The sequence below is a fragment of the Spodoptera frugiperda genome, chromosome 31 (assembly GCF_023101765.2).
Source record: "Spodoptera frugiperda isolate SF20-4 chromosome 31, AGI-APGP_CSIRO_Sfru_2.0, whole genome shotgun sequence".
NCBI classification, from domain to species: domain Eukaryota; kingdom Metazoa; phylum Arthropoda; class Insecta; order Lepidoptera; family Noctuidae; genus Spodoptera; species Spodoptera frugiperda.
This window is the reverse complement of record NC_064242.1, coordinates 11693576-11710085: the sequence shown is the minus strand read 5'-3', so window position 1 is coordinate 11710085 and position 16510 is coordinate 11693576. Positions and strand designations below refer to the sequence as shown.

Here is a 16510-nt window from a genome sequence, read left to right as displayed (position 1 = left end):
TTATCAGATCGTTATATTCAGTTTATTGCTACCGTTCAAAGATTTTATGTTGCAAGGCCTATCATTTACTCTTCATCTAATTTACGACTTTTTGAAATGTTCGCAAACCAGCAATTATCATGTTAAATGTATTTTTTTTACATCTTGCGACTCTGGCGGCGTAGAAATAATGCGCAAATTCACTTTACTATTCTGATCTCTATAATAAAAATACTAAAAATAAAAAAGATACCTTTGTAAGTAGGACAGAGAGGCGACTAATGCAATAAATTAAATCGACCTCAAATTTTTAGTAACAAATCGTCGCGTGTGTCCCGTGACGTCACCAACGCGTGGACAACGCCAATGAGGTTATTGACATGTCAAACTATTTCCGTGGCGCCAAAATAAAAGCGCGCGAATCCACGGGGGCGGCCGACCATCGGCGACAATAATGCGCACCGACGACGCTACCATACGTCCATAATTACGATAAACAGATGAAAACAATAAATTGAAGCGTCGGCTTGTGGCCTGGGACGGTCTCGAGTTACGTTTTGAGCAAAGGAACGTCTAAAATTACCCCGCACGCACACACCTATCGTGCTGCCAGTCAGTACACACTAACACAGCAGCGCCGCCTATATCTATTATCAAAACATCCAGCGACTCTGGTTACAGCGATCCGAGCGCGCTTCGGATATCGCGTTACACACTTTAATGGCTGGAAAAGGCCTCGAAAACGTGATATTACACGCGTTTTATTGTGTATCGCAAAATGTAATTAATATTGAAATATAACACCGAATAATTTATTCGGCGTAACCCCGAGACTCGAACCTTTGTGGAGGTCCCCTCGCAGATCGAGATGAATAAATATCGAATTTAAAAATACGATTCGGTCGTCTCTTATTACGAGACCGGCTGAAACAGGCCGCTTGCCAATAAGACGAAACTGTAACACGATGATGGTTTTCCAACGGAAATCCACGTCAATGTCGGCAAAAATATTTGTAACTAAACCTTACCTTGATTTCTTCTTCATTTTCTTTTTTCACTTGAGCCCTTGGCGGTGATGAGGGATTGGTAGGTGTTTTACTGTCCATCTTAAATATATATAGTCACTACAATTATTATACAACGAGAATAACACTGAAAAAATATTTACAGAAAAATTTCAAAAGTTTTTCTTGTCCAAGTTTAGCGTTCGCGTAAACATTATATTATGCGCGCAGCAGCGACACGGTTACGAGACGTGCGGTCCACGCGGCGATCGCAGCGCGACTGACGTCGGCCATGATTGGTCGCTTTGTTGAGCGCCATGAAAAAAGCTCGTTTTCCCGCGAACTGTCGGACCTAGGGCGGAGCTTACGGGCCGGACACAGCGCATGGGCGGTTAACTTTCGTCCACTTTCAAGCTTCATGTAAAGTAACCCCTCGCTTTGTGTAATGATATTGTTACGTTTCATAGTAAACTTGGCTATGATAAAGAATTTCATTGTAACTGTAAGATGTTAAATTCCGTTTCCATTATAAAGCTATTTTTAAGGTTTTAAAGACAGTTTTCATGAGCAGTTTTCTTTAACCTATGTTTAACAAAAGAAAATCTAGCAAACTACGTAATTAATGAATTTGTAAGTTTGTAACTAGGTACTTAGGTATTTATCTGCGCTAAATATGAAAAAGTTTGTGATGTAGGGCAAGTGACCCGGTTGTGGCCATCGACCCCTTTGTGGCCACTTGGGCCTTCAAATATTTATAACTAAGGCATGGACAAATAAATTACTCTGTTATGTACAGTATTTAAAATATTGAATATTGGAGACACTGATACTGTTGGCAGCTTTGATGTGTCAAACTTCACTTCGATGCAACAAGTCATTCTTTTTAGTTGAGGGTGAAATTGTTAAGATCTTAACAAAAAGGCTAAGGCGAGCGGGTGAGGATTTGGTTTTTATTTTTTTAATCTATGCTTATTGTTTGGATGTTTATGTTAATACTACATGAAGAATATATTGTCTAATTGGAACTAAAGTTATTTTGTCGCCATATGTTTCTGAAGTGGGATTATTAGAAGATGGCCACTAATGGAGACAAAATTATGAATTTCTCCATCTTTGGCCACACGGCTGGCCAAAACTTTTGTACATAAACGCCCCACTTTTAGTCATTTATCGTAATTTATTTATTATTTTTCCTTGGCTTTACATATCAACAAACACATATTTTTCATTTTCAGAGATGCAATAAATTGCCTTCACACAAAGGGAGGTCAGTTTACTTTGCAGCTTTTACCAACGTCATATAAATGTTGATCTCTTTATTTGTAAGTTAAATTCAAGTGAAGTAATAATATTTCATATTTTCCAGACTAAATGAAAACCATTGTTTCTAAAATGTCAAATTTAATTAATAAATTTTGATTACTTTTATTGTATTTTTTGATGGCCAGAACTGGCACTCGACCGTGGCCAGAAATGGCACGAATCTGGCCAAAAATGGCACAAACTCCCTTTTTTTTTTTCTTTTTTATACAGTTATTTTTTTACTGGACGTTCTTTAAAAAAAGGGTTTTCTTAGGCAAGATTAATACATGTTAAATGACTTTTTACAAAAAAATATGTTCGTGATAACAAAAACTATAAGTTAAGAAAGCCTCAAAGTCGACAAAATTCTTAAAGTGGCCACAACCGGGTCACTCACGATAATCCGTTATTAGAATTTTAAATAATAATATTTTGGCTTCTTGTTTGCATTCGAGTAGGTGTTCCACGCTTTATGAAAAGGTAGGATTATTGTGAATTGCAAAATTACTTGCTGTACTCAAAGACATTAAATGATTACCTACTTAATTTACCTAAACTATTCCTTAGTAACAATTATGTTTCGTAAACATTACAATTGCTAAGGTCTGTGTAACGGCGGTAAGACTTCGTAACGAAGAAAATGTTAGTTTATTCTTATTTTCACAGTAGGTACTTACCTAAGTACATTATTTTAATAATACTTACCTATTACTATATCGAAGTTATAATAAAAAATATTTTTTTCTTTCACGTCACAAAACTTTCGAGACGTCTGTCCACCGCGGCGAAATACGCTTGCGAGTTCGTTTGCACTTGACTTTTCCCTGCACCTGTCTGATGTGTCTGAAATTTGTATTTCCACAGTTTCACAAAGCTAGCGAATGCTGTATTTATGTCACTCTTTTGCAACAATAGGTAACAGAGTAACAACTAGTAAAAATTGGTACTTACCTTTTTTTTAATCGGGGAAATCTAATCTTCCGTCTTGTGCGAGGCGAGAGGGAGTGTCAGAATCTTACTGACTAAAAACCACCCCGTTCCTACTCCTTCCTTTCGAGCCAGAGCCTACAACTATTTTTAATAAAACGAGAACAATCGCACAGACTACAAATTCATTGTTTTGAGTGTTATTGCCTTACGTTGTTTTTATGTAGGTACCTTTGATGATCTCATTCGGTCACCTACCAAAATGGGTATGAGGACAACTAAGAAGGAGTAGGTGTAGCTATGTTAGGTAAATAGGTATTATGGGCTCATCTTTACTGTTACTGCTACTGTTAAAAATATATTTAGTGTTAAGAATTATTTAGTGTTTCGGTTTCAAAAGCCCAACTTATGTTGTCAAAAGTTTTCATCTCCACGGTCTCAACGTTTCAAGGATTGTACTTTGGTGTATGACGCGTCGAGATCGAATAAACGATAACCATTTTTTTTTAATCCACATAATACTATTATAGTGGCTGTGCAGTTTAACTGTAGCGAATCAATGATAATAAAACAGTCCAGTTAAAACTGCAAAGTTAAATCTAAACGTGTGACGTTATGGACCTACGATTTAATTATACAGGCCTACCGTTAAATCGTAAGATGTGGAGTGTGCTTTAGTTTAAAATGTCCTTAAAACATTTTTTACATTCCAGCTTTTCCATCAGAGACGTGCTATGTAGCTATGCTACGAAGGTGTAAAAGCTGAGCTATGAAACTATGTGGCTGTTTCCACTCATACTAAACTATGTAGGTAGCTGTGCGAGGAAGATGCGCAGCTTAAGTATGCAATGTATCGATAGTAGGGAAGCCATCCATAGCACTCATCTATAGCACGCGTCCACAGCATGCATCTCCCCATATAGAAAAGATATCTTAGCTGAGTCCGTTTCAACCAGTGCTATGAATGTGTGCCAATGAATTTGATTGGTGGAAGCCAAACGCAGCAACGTAGGTGCTTTGCTGGTGGAAAAGCACCCCAATCCTGTCTCCCTTTCCAGAGATTAACAGCCGAAATGTTACGTTATGTTATTTATCAAATCTGTTCAGTACTTGCGACCTTGTCACGTCCAGTTTCTATATTAGAGAAGAAAAGCATTTAGATAACAATATATCCATTTATATTTAACTTTTTAATAAATTTTTCAATAATTTTAATTTATTACAAAGCCAGCTCACAATCTAATGATAAACAAAACGCATATGTCATTGTCAAAAACAGCTGTGGTTTTTAGGTTATATTTATTATATGTAGTGTAGTTGCATTTGGGTTATTTTTATTTACGGCGCAAAATGAAAGTCTAGAAAATAATGAAATAAGTAGAAATTGAATTCCGTAATTAGTTTATAAAGAAGCAAATAGGATTTAATTTGTAAATAGTGAAGAATGTCATCCAAATTACCGAAAACTACTTTGAGTTTGAAACAGGTAACTAATAATAACTCTTTTCATTTCATTTATTGACTAACGTAGGTTCCAATTATATGTTTAATGGCTTGTTTATTTTGATATTTGCGTCCTAAGTACTTCATGGATATTTTTCAATGTGTCGTCTAAAGGGTCTTATTGAGATAGGTATGAAGGTTAGTCGTATGGCTATGTGGCTACAAAGATAAGTTTAATTTAAAGACCATTAGTAAACATACTAATAGATTATATTTATAGCATAATACTAACTTGCAAAGCTTTACAAAGAGGAGTGGAAAGAAGTTAGGGAGGGCATTGCCCTGCAGTGGGACTATTATGGCTGAAATCTCAATCTAATACTAACTACAATATTTTTGTATTTTCAGTTTCTTCTTCGCCAAGAAGTGTTGAAGTTATACAGACAAATCTTTAGAACACTCAGACAAATTCCTGATGAGACTACAAAGGCCGACCTAAGGGAATGGGCTAGAGCAGACTTCAGGAACAACATGCACCACAAAGATGAAACCACCATCAAAGTCATGCTCCATCATGGACAAAAATCTTTGAAAGATTTACAAAAATCCTTGTCTTTGAGTAAAAGTTGAATAACTGTACTAGTATTAAATGCATGTAGAAATCTGTGATAGTGTACCGAACATTTGAATTATTTAAAAAAGGTGTCAAAAATGAAACCATGTTTATAGTACAAAACTTTTATTTCATTACATGTTTACAACTAAAATTGTGTTTAAATGATAATAAGAAAACAATTTATACTAAAGCTTATCACATAATTTAGCTATTTACAAAATAAAAATGTCAAGTCATTTAATTTTTTTAAGTCCAGCTGTGCTAATTTGTAATGGACATTTTATTTAAATGCATAAATTACTATTTTTGCTGCTGAATGCTAAATCTTTTGTTCATTAGCATACACTAGAATATCAGACTTTACATTTGTCAAAGCAATCAATGACTTATACTAAAAATTATACAAATTAGTATACACCTAATGTAACAGCTTGGTAGAATAAATAAATTAAAGTAGGCACTGTCACACCTGTGCCAACAACCACAGTAAATACTGTAAAAAATGTTACAAAGTCACCATTTTTATTTAAGTATTTTGCTAATATTTGTATCAAGCTCCTTGTTATGTGGTGACCATCCATTCCATAACAGGGAACCACATTCAAGAATCCTATGCCCATTGAAAACATGAATACATACCTCAGCAGTTTCTCAAACTGAGAGGGTGAGAAGAAAGAGAACAGTGCCATCCTTGGGAAATACTGGTCAATGAACACTGTCTTGTGTAAGTCATATGGTAACCCTAAATATAGAACAGCTTCCTTGTCCTTTCTTTCAATGACTATCAAATATGTGTGGTTGTTCAATGAAGGCCTCAAGCAGTGCATACCTCTTGGACAAGAGAAGCCACCGGGTTCTGTACATTTTGTGAATTTCTCTTTGATCATATCTCTTGGTTTCAAGCAAGAGTACTGGCCTGGCAACACTGAGTCAGCTACTACTTTTGGCTCCATGTATTCAAAGCAAAAACTGTACAAATCATCTTTACGGCAACACTCAACAACATCATTTTCCCTAATAGTTTCCATCATGATTTCATCATTTTGAGACACATATTCTGCACTAGTGCAGATACCAAACCGATCATGGGCCATGTGGAGACAGTAGATCCAGTCATTGGCATTTTTTATTTCACAACTATTTATTGAATAAACTACATCACCTTGTATCAAACCTCTTTCATCTGTCAGGGGTGAATCATCAGTGAAGCCTGTTATCTTAACACCAATCCCTGTTTCATAAGCTATGTTAAACAAAATGGGAGCTGAAAAGAACAACAGTAAGGCCACAAATGCAGTAGCAATATTGTGCCATATACCAGCACAGAATATTTTCAATCTTTTAGTAACAGATAAAGAGTTCAAATGATCAGAATTCATTTGAACAAATGCTATGGGTATTATAGTAAATACATATACACCTACAGATATAAGTTGCACATCTTCTTGAGCTGCAGCCAGTGCATGGCCCAATTCATGGAATACAGTACTAAATCCTATAGCTAAGAAGTACACCCAGAAATCTGACGCTGGAATGTTTACACCAGGCAGCATGGCCTTGATTTCAGGTACATTGTTGATTTGAATGGTCTCATAAAAATGCTCGAATATGAATGTAAGCAAGGTCCATATAGCGAATGGTAGGAATATCCAGATAGTGAAAATGTACCCACACGTATACCATTTGCGAAGAATACGAGTTAAATTTTTACTCCAACGATATAAAAACCTGTTGAAAGCAGTTGTTGTCCACGTGAAGTTAAGTATTCCTATCTTTAAACCAGTCCCTTCCAAGAATGCATAATACGGATAGTGCATACAACTCTGAAATAAACAATGATTCGATCAATAATCATAACAACATAAATTATTTCATAATCATTTCAAAAAATAATACCTTGAAAAAAGAGTCAAAGAACCAAATGACAACATAAAAAGTTATAACGAATGAACACAGTATTGCAAAAGACATGGCTGCAATTTTCTATTGCCTTACAATAACAAATACATGTAACATTTTACATTTTTTGGATGATAATAAGCCGGCATCACATTACACAGTCACATTGAAAAAATTGGCAAATCGATTGCGTCAAAATGCAGATAAAATAAACAAACGTCAAATACGCGGAAAATAACTGTACTGAATACTTGTCTTTTTGCTACCGGTACTAAAAATGTCTGTTATCACTTGGCTGAATGTGTGTGTCTTTATCAGAAACAATAGGAAATAAAAAAAATACTTTGACAACTGTTGAATTTCTTCAGCAGATTGACTGTGCTGTGTGTTGATCGGAAATAAGCGAAATAAAACAATATTGTGACTTTTTAATAAACATTTTAACATGTGAGTGATGAGTTGTACGGAAAATGAAAGTGGCCCTTTTGTCGTGTTCTTCTTACCAGCGGTCGTTGGCTGCCTGACCATACTCCTGGCTAGACGCTGGGCGAACTCCCAAGTTAGCAATACTTCGTCTACAGCCGTCTCTAGGCGGCGAAAAATCATTAAGGACCCGCTTATCAAGCGGCCCCTGCCGCAGATAACAAGTAAAATGATGCCACCCGGATCTAAAAAAACTTCTGGTGTAAATAAGAAGGTAAGGTTGAGTCTCCATCTGTTATATTCTGTAGTCAGATATTTGACTTACAATTCGTCATTGTCTTAGTGGTCTTTAATAGTTTACATAATCTTATAATTTTATTAGTAATAAACTGAGAAGATGGGTAGGTAGTAGGTAATTATTTATTGTTTATTTTGCAATACAGTTTAGCAATTGAAACAATTACAACATGATTGTGTTGGAATCATAATTATAAAAAGATAATAATGTAAGTTATCTAATAGTAACAATTTACATTTACATTCCAGGGTGCATTTGTTGCCGATGAGGAAATAAATGGCAGTGGCAAGAAGATTCGATCTTCAAGAGCCGCTCCAACAACTCCTCCAAATGTTGTCTCTGAAGTGAAGTTGGCGGATGTGCCGGTAGCACCTAAACACATCCCCTTCCCATACATACCACAGGATGGCAACCTGCTGTTTGAAGCGATGACATTTGTCTTTACACTTGTGGCTACTGGGTTACAGTTCTTGAATCTGTACAGGACAGCCTGGTGGCTGCCACATTCTTACACAAATCAGGCTATGGTAAGTTCATGTGCTTTGTCAATTAGAATGTATGAGAGGGTAGATTGTTCTATTATGAATTTGTATTGGAATGGTCTACTCCAATTAGATTAGATTAAATAACCAATATAAGAAATGAGATTTCAATTGAAATGAACGATTTATCTATCATTTATTATTATTTGAATATGGATTTTTAACAATTTGCATACACAAATGTTATTATTTGCCACATTCTAGCAACTATAGGTTAAATTAAAATAACAGTTTTGTTACAATTATAAGTTCTTATTTCAAACCATTTACTGCATTTACGATATTAAGGATAATGTTTCATATAAAATTCAATAAAAATATTTTTGTTATTTACCTACCTAGTTAGTTAATTAATTAATTGTAACAATTTCATATTCTGTATAAAATCAAAGCTGGCAAATACTGTTAATAGAGTACAAAATGCATTCTTATTACTTAGAAACTGTTTATTTGTACCGAATTCATATTATCTAATATTACCTAATACAGTATCGCGGTTTCACCCGCTCTTTGGCTCCTATTGGTCATAGCGTGATGTTTTATAGCCTATAGCCTTCCTCGATAAATGCATACCCAACACAAAAAGAGTTATTCAAATCGGACCACTAGTTCCGGATGATTAGAGTGTTCAAACAAACAAACAAACAATCAAACAAACTCTTCAGCTTTATAGATATTAGTATAGATTACCTGAATAAGTATTTTGCTACTAATCTTTATGACCAAGTTTTTATGAGTCATGGTTTATGTGACAAGTTACAAGGACGAATATCTAATTTTAGGCTCTAATAATATTATGATAAGACCTCAGGGTTGTTTCTATGTGTGTAGTGAAATATACTATCAGTGTTTGACCTAATTGTTGATGGTAAAAGTATTATTACTATTGATTGATTTGTAAAGAAATGAAAAGGTTATGATTTGTAGATGACAATAAAATTATTATGAAATAAGTATTTATCCTACTAATAGTATTGATGCGAAAGTTTGCTCCATTTACAGTAACAAACGTTACTGCTATTTGAAGCATCAAATCGGTTGAAGGAATTGGTGTGAAATTTTTAACAGGGGTAGATTAATGTCTCGAATAAAACATATAGGCTACTTTTTATCCCAGGAAAGTGTGACTTGGGAATACAGGTGAAGCTGATATTAGCAGCATCACATTTTATTGTTTAAATGAATTAATTAAGTCTACACTACCTATCTTTTTAAGTTTGTGTGTAGAGATGATCTCATATAACATATTAAATCAACACAATGACATCATCTGGTTGCAAAAACAGAAAATAATCTTTTAATACTTTTCATTTATTTACTTACTTAAAGTCCTATTTACCTTAAAATCAATTTCCACTGTAAAGTTTAAAATCTACTATCTCAATATAATCAATCTAACAATCTTATATTTTTTGTTTTCAGAATTTCTACTTGATTGACCCTCACTTGGTGGCGTTTATAGTGACAATAATATTCCGTAAACTTTTACTAAGTATTAGTCTGGCAATACTAAGGGGCATTCTCGCGCCAAAGTTAATGCCACATGCTACTATAGCAGCCAGGTAATTATGGAACTTCTTATGACTTTCACAATAGAACTCATAATACTTTAACAGAGAAATATTTTGTTTATCATAATCTTGATTTCAGGATGTTCATATTGGGTGTGGTGCTAGGCGCCCTCTCGTGGTGCACCTACTTCATCGTGCTAAAGTACCCAGTAGTGAAAATATTCTATTTGTTATACCCGTGAGTATTACAGGCATATGATTATCCATTTACACTATTATTTATTAATGCCATTCACAAATCAACCGTAATTCAAATTCTTAAAGTTGATTTTAGTGTGAAAGTATGATCAAAGTTTATGATTTTAACAAGAAAACATTCAAAATATAGTTAAGCTTTCCGCCACACTGAACAGAAGACATGGGTCACACTGATCTTTTTCTAGTTCCTGGATAAGTGCCTGACAAAAAGTGATCTATTTTCCAATAAGAATTCCAATAACAAACTTTCAGCTCAAAATTAGTATAGATAACAGATATAGTACATATTATCCTCGCCTTGTTCAATGGGACACAATAACTTTACTTACTTTAAAATATTCTCCTTTCCAGGGCCGTGATATACTTCCTGCTATTCGGTTTCCAGTCAGCGCCGTTCCTAGAGCTGAACACAAGCGACCCTCCACTGCATTGTTGCACGCACGACGCTGCACAGATACGGACAGAAGTGGACGCGTTACGGCAAGATTTCAACGATAGGATGAAGAAAATCATATTCAATTCCGTTGTTGGAGCTTACTACTCCAGTTTTATACCATGTACTTTTGCACAGGTTGGTATGTGTAATGTGGAAAGAAGAAACTATTATTCAAACTTCAGTTTAATATTTCGGTATTCGGCGCTTGGCATTTGTGATTGTCAAACGTACCATATACTTTCCGTGCATGATGTCAAATAATGGACTGCACTGACCGGCGAGTAGCTCATTGTTTTTGTGATTGAAAAGCTCTATACATTTCTGGGACAAGCCTGAACAGTTGATGTAAACGTGATCAGTTACTTTTGCAGTTCTTAGGGTGCGTTTTGTAACAAACGGATATAATATAATGTTGCACTTTATAAATTTTTTAACGTAGATTAATTTTTGAGTAGGGATATGTTCTTGTTCTGTAATAATACGTTTTTATTTTCGTGATTTGCTTTACTGTGGCAATTTTATAACATTACTTAGGCTATGGGGTAAGTTGCACACAATTTACTTAATAGTAAAAACTGCTGTTCTGCAAGATTACTGCTTTAAAGAAACAACTAATATTCCCCTTCTGTATGTTCCAGCCATATCTTTACTACGAGGTATACGCAGCGTCACAACAGACCGCGTTTGTGTGGGCGGGTCTATTCGCCCGGTACGTGAGCCAGCTCGTCAGTGCGACGTACTGCGACGTACCGCACCGGTCCGCGCTACATCTCGGACGGTGGAAACCTGACCATAATTCTTGTACAGGTCAGTTTTAGCAGCATTTTGTATGTGTAATGTGGAAAGAAGAACACTATTGTTCAAATACTCAAACGCCACTCAATTTTAAGATGCTCTCAACGATAAGTATACTGTTGCTCAAAAAAATAAAAATTATAAAAGACAGAGATAGCAAATATTTTATACAACTTAAAATTGCGTAGTGTTTCAGTTTCACCGTATTCGAGCGTATGTGGTAATGTGATCACCTATAAGAAGTTGACTGATGGTAGGAACGAATTTTTGTCAGTTATTTCATCTGAGTTTACCCCAACGATTAATTCGTATTATGCTTCTGAGACTTGTGTTATGAAGCGTAATGAATGTCTGCTGGTGTTTCTATGGTGAATTAAGCAGTGGCAGTGGTAACATGTAGCAAAAACTTTTATGTAGTAATTTCTTACGGATTAAAAAGTCATCTAATTTATAGATGTCCGAATATTTAAAGGTGTCGTGGTGGCCCGGAGGTTTTGAAACGCCTGCCTCTCATGCATAAGGTGCGGGTTCGAAACCTGGCAAGTATCTACCAACGTAACTTTTTCCGATGTGTACTTTATTTACACACCAGTGGCATATGATGAAGGAAAACATCGTGAGGGAAACCGGGGTTTATAATTTCTAAATTATAAGTTTGAAACCGCCAATTCGCCTTGAGCAGACATGTTGATTAATGCTCCAACCTTCTTCGTGTGAGAAGAGGCTATTGCTCAGCAGTGGGCACTAATAGGTTGTTGATGTTTGATATGAAATATAAAGAAAGTATAAATTATAATAAATAAATAATGTGAATAGAAAAAATTAAAAGTGGTAATAGTGCTGGAATACGAAGCATAATTGAATATGATGATCAATGCTGAATGAATGATGGCTAAATGTGATATTGCTTCTCGTATTTAGTATAACGAACATAAAACAAAGCGCCATTCCTGATTCCGCCGCTTCGCAATATATTTAACGATTAATATTTAAATTGCACATCTAAACTAACCAACCCTCACACTTCCACAGACGGTAACGAGATACAAGCGTGGTCGGCGGAGCGCATGTGGTCCCGCGGCGCGCGCGTGTCGTGCAAGGGTCGCGTGTACATCGCCACCACGCCCGCCGTCGCTGCGGACCCGGCCTCCGTCGTGCATACTCGTTTTCATGTAAGTAATTATTGATTACTTTACTTACGTGCATACTCGTTTTCATGTGAGTTACTATTCATTATTTTCGTTAACGTATCAACAATCAGGTGGTTAGTTTTCATAAGTATTAAGTATAGCATGAGGTTCCAAAGACTTTAAAGGTTTTAGGTACCAATCCATAGGAGTTTAAAAAGGAACCTTAGGGATTAGCCGCAAAAAGCTTTAAACAGAGAGGAGTGGAAGGAGGGTGGAAAGGCTTTTGCTCTGCAGTGGTACGATCACGACTGAAATCTAAATCTAATGGGGTTCCAAAGACTAAGGATTTTAGAAGGTGACTAACGCGCACTTGACAATATCCATTAACTGTAGTTTAAAAACGTGGTCATCAGATTCAGTGGTACCTATTAAATAAATTGCCCTCTGTTTCACCTACATGAGCTTTCTGTCAGTGATATTAGGTACTTGATATTCAATATGGACGATAATTCCAGAATGTACAACTAGGTAGATACCGAAAATTATGATAATTATAAAACCCTACTATGCTCCAATTTTGGGATCTAAAACGAGATTAGAGCTCTCCTTTATTTTCTAGAGCATCCAAATTAATGTAAATATTATTTCTTTTCAGACGGTGTTCGCGAACCCCTCGCTATTACTATGCGCCATGCTATGCCTACAGCTGTCCCTCATAATACTACAGCTGTGTCTACTATTCAGTTCCATACAATGGCACAACTTCCTAGCAATAGTCATATTACTCTTCATAAACTACTACACACTGTTTAAAATGGTTCGCGACTATTTAGTCGCTTGGAAAGTCTATAAAGCAGAAAATATGATACAAGATAAAAACGGCCCCTTACATTCTGTGCCCAATTAAGTGATAATCTATATTCCTAAGATTGAATGTTTCCCGCGCACAAAATTTGTTTCCTCTGTGTTGCCAGCTTCGTTGTATTGTTTTTGTATGAGTTTTGTGTATGCGTGTAGTATCGGTTTGCAGAAATAGTTATAGTCGGTAGATTTGCTAATTATGTTATACTAGTCGTGTGGTTTAAGAGGATAATGTTTGGACCCGCTAATGCCCAATTTTTTATACTGGTTAACTTATACATACATCTGATGTATTACCGCTAATATTCTCTATAGACTAGTCTTTCATACTCACACTTATAAAATAAGAAATTTTCTATTACCAAAGGTTACCTTTTTATTGTTTTTCTATGAGATATTTTATTTATCATTTATTTTGTGTAAGAAAAGATTTCTTCCTCTAAGCGAAAACTCTTTTAGTTAACAAACTCTTTAGTATATAGGTAAGGTTCAATATATTGTTTAGAGATTGGGCATAGTGTGTCAATGGTCAGTTAACATTCCATAGTGGATTCCCGAACTCAATATAACGAAGCTCGCAATACTAAAATCTATATCTTGTTGAATTTCTAATTGTTGTGTCAATTGTACTTAATGTTTGTTTAGAACTGCGCTCATGTATTTATAAGGAATCGGTTTTTGAACAAAGTTACATAACATTGAATGTGAAATTATTATAAGACTGATGGTAATTAGACCATTACTATGTTTAGAATTCACCCATCTCTGGTGATCATGAGCAAAGGTAATTTCCTGCTTTGCATAATGTAATAACCACAGTTTTTGTATTCTTGCATGGCATATTATTACTTTACTTCTTGTATGACGATGGTATATGTAATCTGTGCGTACCTAATACTCGTGTTCCCGCCAAAACGTGTAAACGTCAAAATTACCAAACACAACAAGATGACACAAAATGTGAAATCCTGAACAATATATTATACTTGCCATAAAGTTAAACTTTTCTTTTTTAGTTTATATTCTATACTTGTGACATAGACCCTGGAAATCTCATTTCATCATAGTCTAGTCATGGACTTGAATGTAAGTAAATTATGATAATAAAAACTTTAATGAACAGTGGAGATATACTTTTATTTCAATATCTTAACATGTAATATTTATCAGTTTATTATTCACATTACACTACACTATAGAAAATTATTGAGTACAGTGAGGTACTGATAGAGTAAAGCCCTATAATAAAATCATTTGATAAAAATCATGACAAACCATTTTATTGCTTTATTTATAGACATGTTCTAATCTCAGTGGTTTGGAAAAATACAATAACAATAATACATATAAATAGTGTAGTGACAAAGAACTTATAATGAGTTAGAGAAAATATTAACTGCTATCAATTCCTATATGATTTTATGTTATCACAAAAATTACATTAATATGTAATTAGTTTAACGAGTTACTTTACAGAAACCCAAGAAGACGTTTTATTGCTGTCATTGATCTGTACTTTCATTTTCTTCATTTTATCCCTAACAATATCACATGCTTGTAGTACCTCCTTATCTTTCCTAGAGAGGGCATTCAGTCTCACAGTATGTCTGAATTCCACAAGAGTATCTATTAGAGAGTTTGAGAGTACACTGTCTTGAGCAGAGTCCTGCAGTTTCAGTCCAAATTTTGTCAACATGTCTGTCACATACTCGGCTATTAACACAATAGGTACTGGGTAGTACTCAGAAGTGTCCAACCTAATTACTTTGTTTGCGTTACTCACTAATGTTAGCAGATTATTAATACAAACAGAAGTATTAAAGTCATTTTGCAAAGCCTTAATGTTAGCCTCTTCAACTTTCTGTAAATCATCTAATATCTTATCTTTGTAATCCCCATTACTTACTGCATTGTTATTGACGTAAATAAATGCATCTTTTAGGAAAAATTTGAATTTGTTTAGGACTTCTTCTGCAGTTTTCATAACTTCTGGACTATATTCCATTGGGTAGCGGTAACTGGAAGTTAGGCAAGCCATCCTAAAGACATCAGCACTGTGTGACTTTAACAGCTCAGGTATTGAAAAAGTGTTTTTCAGAGATTTGGACATTTTAGTATCACCCTTCACATGTAAGTGGCCAACATGGATCCAGTAGTTGGCCCACTGTCTAGTGTTGTGGTATGCACATGACTGAGCCTCTTCATTCTCATGGTGGGGGAACTGGAGGTCAATACCACCAGCATGGAAGTCTATCTGCGACCCAAACACCTTACTGACCATAGCAGAGCACTCTATGTGCCACCCTGGCCTGCCCTTACCCCATTTCACATTCCATGAAGGCTCATCAGGTTTATGACCCTTCCATAGAGCAAAATCAGTTTTATTCCTTTTCTCTTCATTAGCCGCTTCTCCTTCAGTCTGTGGTCTTTGTAATTTTCCATAAGATGGATATTTTGTTGTATCAAAGTAAACTGAACCATCCATTGTGACATAAGCCATCTCAGTGTCAATAAGTTTCTGAACAAAACTTTCAATGGAGTTGATGTGTTCTGACACTCTTGTTATAATTAATGGTTTCTCAATATTCAGTGAAGACATGTCAAGCCAAAATTCATGCTCATATTGTTTGGCGATATTTTGAAAGTGTGTCTTTGTTTCTAAACCTTTTTTGATGATTTTGTCGTCGATATCCGTAATACCCATTGCAGTCACAAGTTTTATGTTTAGAAATGATTTTATTATTCGTTGAATGATGTCGAGTTTCACGTAGCAGCTCGCATGTCCAATGTGAGCCGAGTCGTACACTGTAGGTCCGCATGAGTACCAAGTGGCTATGTGAGGGTCGTTAAGTATTACTGGAACTTTCTGGTCCGCAACACAGTTGTAAATATACGCACCCGTTGGATTTCCATTTGGCATCAGCCATTTCGTCTCTTTATACGGCTTTAAACTACACACGTGTGAAAGTCTTCTTGAGATAACCGGGAACACTTTCCTCATTTTCAATCAGCCGTAAAGTTCATGGACACGAAATAGTAAACCACTGGGGGCAATGGGCACTGAACTCAATCTAACAACAGCTGAT

At 35.5% G+C, this 16510-nt stretch overlaps 5 protein-coding genes across 6 annotated transcripts in view; 2 read left to right on the top strand and 3 right to left on the bottom strand.

Moving 5' to 3' along the window:
- Positions 1-1282, bottom strand: part of LOC118276044 (sine oculis-binding protein homolog) — a 29097-nt gene extending 27815 nt beyond the window's left edge. For both annotated transcript variants that reach the window (XM_035594175.2, XM_035594176.2), the window contains exon 1: positions 1008-1282. In XM_035594175.2, the coding sequence (XP_035450068.2) occupies positions 1008-1085 (78 nt within the window). In that variant the 5' untranslated portion in view covers positions 1086-1282. The remainder of the gene's footprint in view (positions 1-1007) is intronic.
- A 3213-nt stretch (positions 1283-4495) lies between these two features.
- LOC118276507 (LYR motif-containing protein 2) lies at positions 4496-5422 on the top strand. Its single transcript, XM_035594858.2, has 2 exons — positions 4496-4698; positions 5064-5422. The coding sequence occupies exons 1-2, from the start codon at positions 4657-4659 to the stop codon at positions 5283-5285; spliced, it is 264 nt and encodes an 87-aa protein (XP_035450751.2). The 5' UTR covers positions 4496-4656; the 3' UTR covers positions 5286-5422.
- On the bottom strand, positions 5378-7378 carry LOC118276048 (membrane-bound transcription factor site-2 protease). The gene is made up of 2 exons (XM_035594179.2): positions 7168-7378; positions 5378-7094 (listed from the first exon to the last, which is right to left on the bottom strand). Exons 1-2 carry the CDS (start codon positions 7240-7242, stop codon positions 5679-5681), a joined length of 1491 nt encoding a protein of 496 aa, XP_035450072.1. The 5' UTR covers positions 7243-7378; the 3' UTR covers positions 5378-5678.
- Positions 7379-7485: 107 nt separating this feature from the next.
- On the top strand, positions 7486-14551 carry LOC118276045 (transmembrane protein 39A). Its single transcript, XM_050707434.1, has 8 exons — positions 7486-7867; positions 8140-8418; positions 9856-9995; positions 10084-10182; positions 10554-10773; positions 11277-11445; positions 12466-12605; positions 13219-14551. The coding sequence occupies exons 1-8, from the start codon at positions 7625-7627 to the stop codon at positions 13468-13470; spliced, it is 1542 nt and encodes a 513-aa protein (XP_050563391.1). The 5' UTR covers positions 7486-7624; the 3' UTR covers positions 13471-14551.
- On the bottom strand, positions 14543-16425 carry LOC118276503 (probable cysteine--tRNA ligase, mitochondrial). The gene has a single exon (XM_035594847.2). The coding sequence runs from the start codon at positions 16423-16425 to the stop codon at positions 14890-14892; it is 1536 nt and encodes a 511-aa protein (XP_035450740.2). The 3' UTR covers positions 14543-14889.
- Between the last annotated feature and the right edge of the window lie 85 nt (positions 16426-16510).